General features: G+C 63.0%; 1 protein-coding gene across 1 annotated transcript in view; it reads right to left on the bottom strand.

Annotated features, from left to right (window-relative positions):
• Positions 1–457, bottom strand: part of ATP9A (ATPase, class II, type 9A) — a 97,013-nt gene that overhangs the window by 62,706 nt on the left and 33,850 nt on the right. Inside the window, exon 7 of the mRNA XM_006773650.2 lies at positions 198–292. Within this exon, the coding sequence (XP_006773713.2) occupies positions 198–292 (95 nt within the window). The remainder of the gene's footprint in view (positions 1–197; positions 293–457) is intronic.

Genomic DNA, 457 nt, shown 5'->3' with positions numbered 1-457 from the left:
CGTCCCGCATGCCAAGCCTGCATGTCGCATGGCCACGGAACGAGGAACCAACCGGCACTCAAGGCTCCCAGGGCCCCAAAACACCCCACCGGCCACTTCACCTCTGACACCCATGCCTGGCTGGCCCAGAGGGCGCCCGAGTTTGCGAGCTCTGCCGGGACAGTGGCCATTGTGCCTCTGCAGGGAGAGCTACTCACGGCGGCCGTGGGGAGCCTCTGCGTGCAGGCCACCGGGAGCCGCAGCTTCCAGTCCGTCTCCCCGTCCAGCTGATCCGTCCGCAGGAAGCAAGACCCTGTGGAAGGAAGCCGGTGGCTTCTGTTCACCAGCAGCTCACGAAGCCTTTTGGTGGCCGCTCGGGGCAGCCCCCGCCCTGGTCCTTGTAAAAAGAGCCAACAAATGGCAACCACCAAAAGGAAAGGGAAATACCCCATTTCCCACTTCTTCCTTAAGCTCTGTG

This window comes from Myotis davidii, unplaced genomic scaffold (genome assembly GCF_000327345.1).
Source record: "Myotis davidii unplaced genomic scaffold, ASM32734v1 scaffold27, whole genome shotgun sequence".
In the NCBI taxonomy this organism is placed as follows: domain Eukaryota; kingdom Metazoa; phylum Chordata; class Mammalia; order Chiroptera; family Vespertilionidae; genus Myotis; species Myotis davidii.
This window is presented reverse-complemented; position numbering and strand designations above follow the sequence as displayed.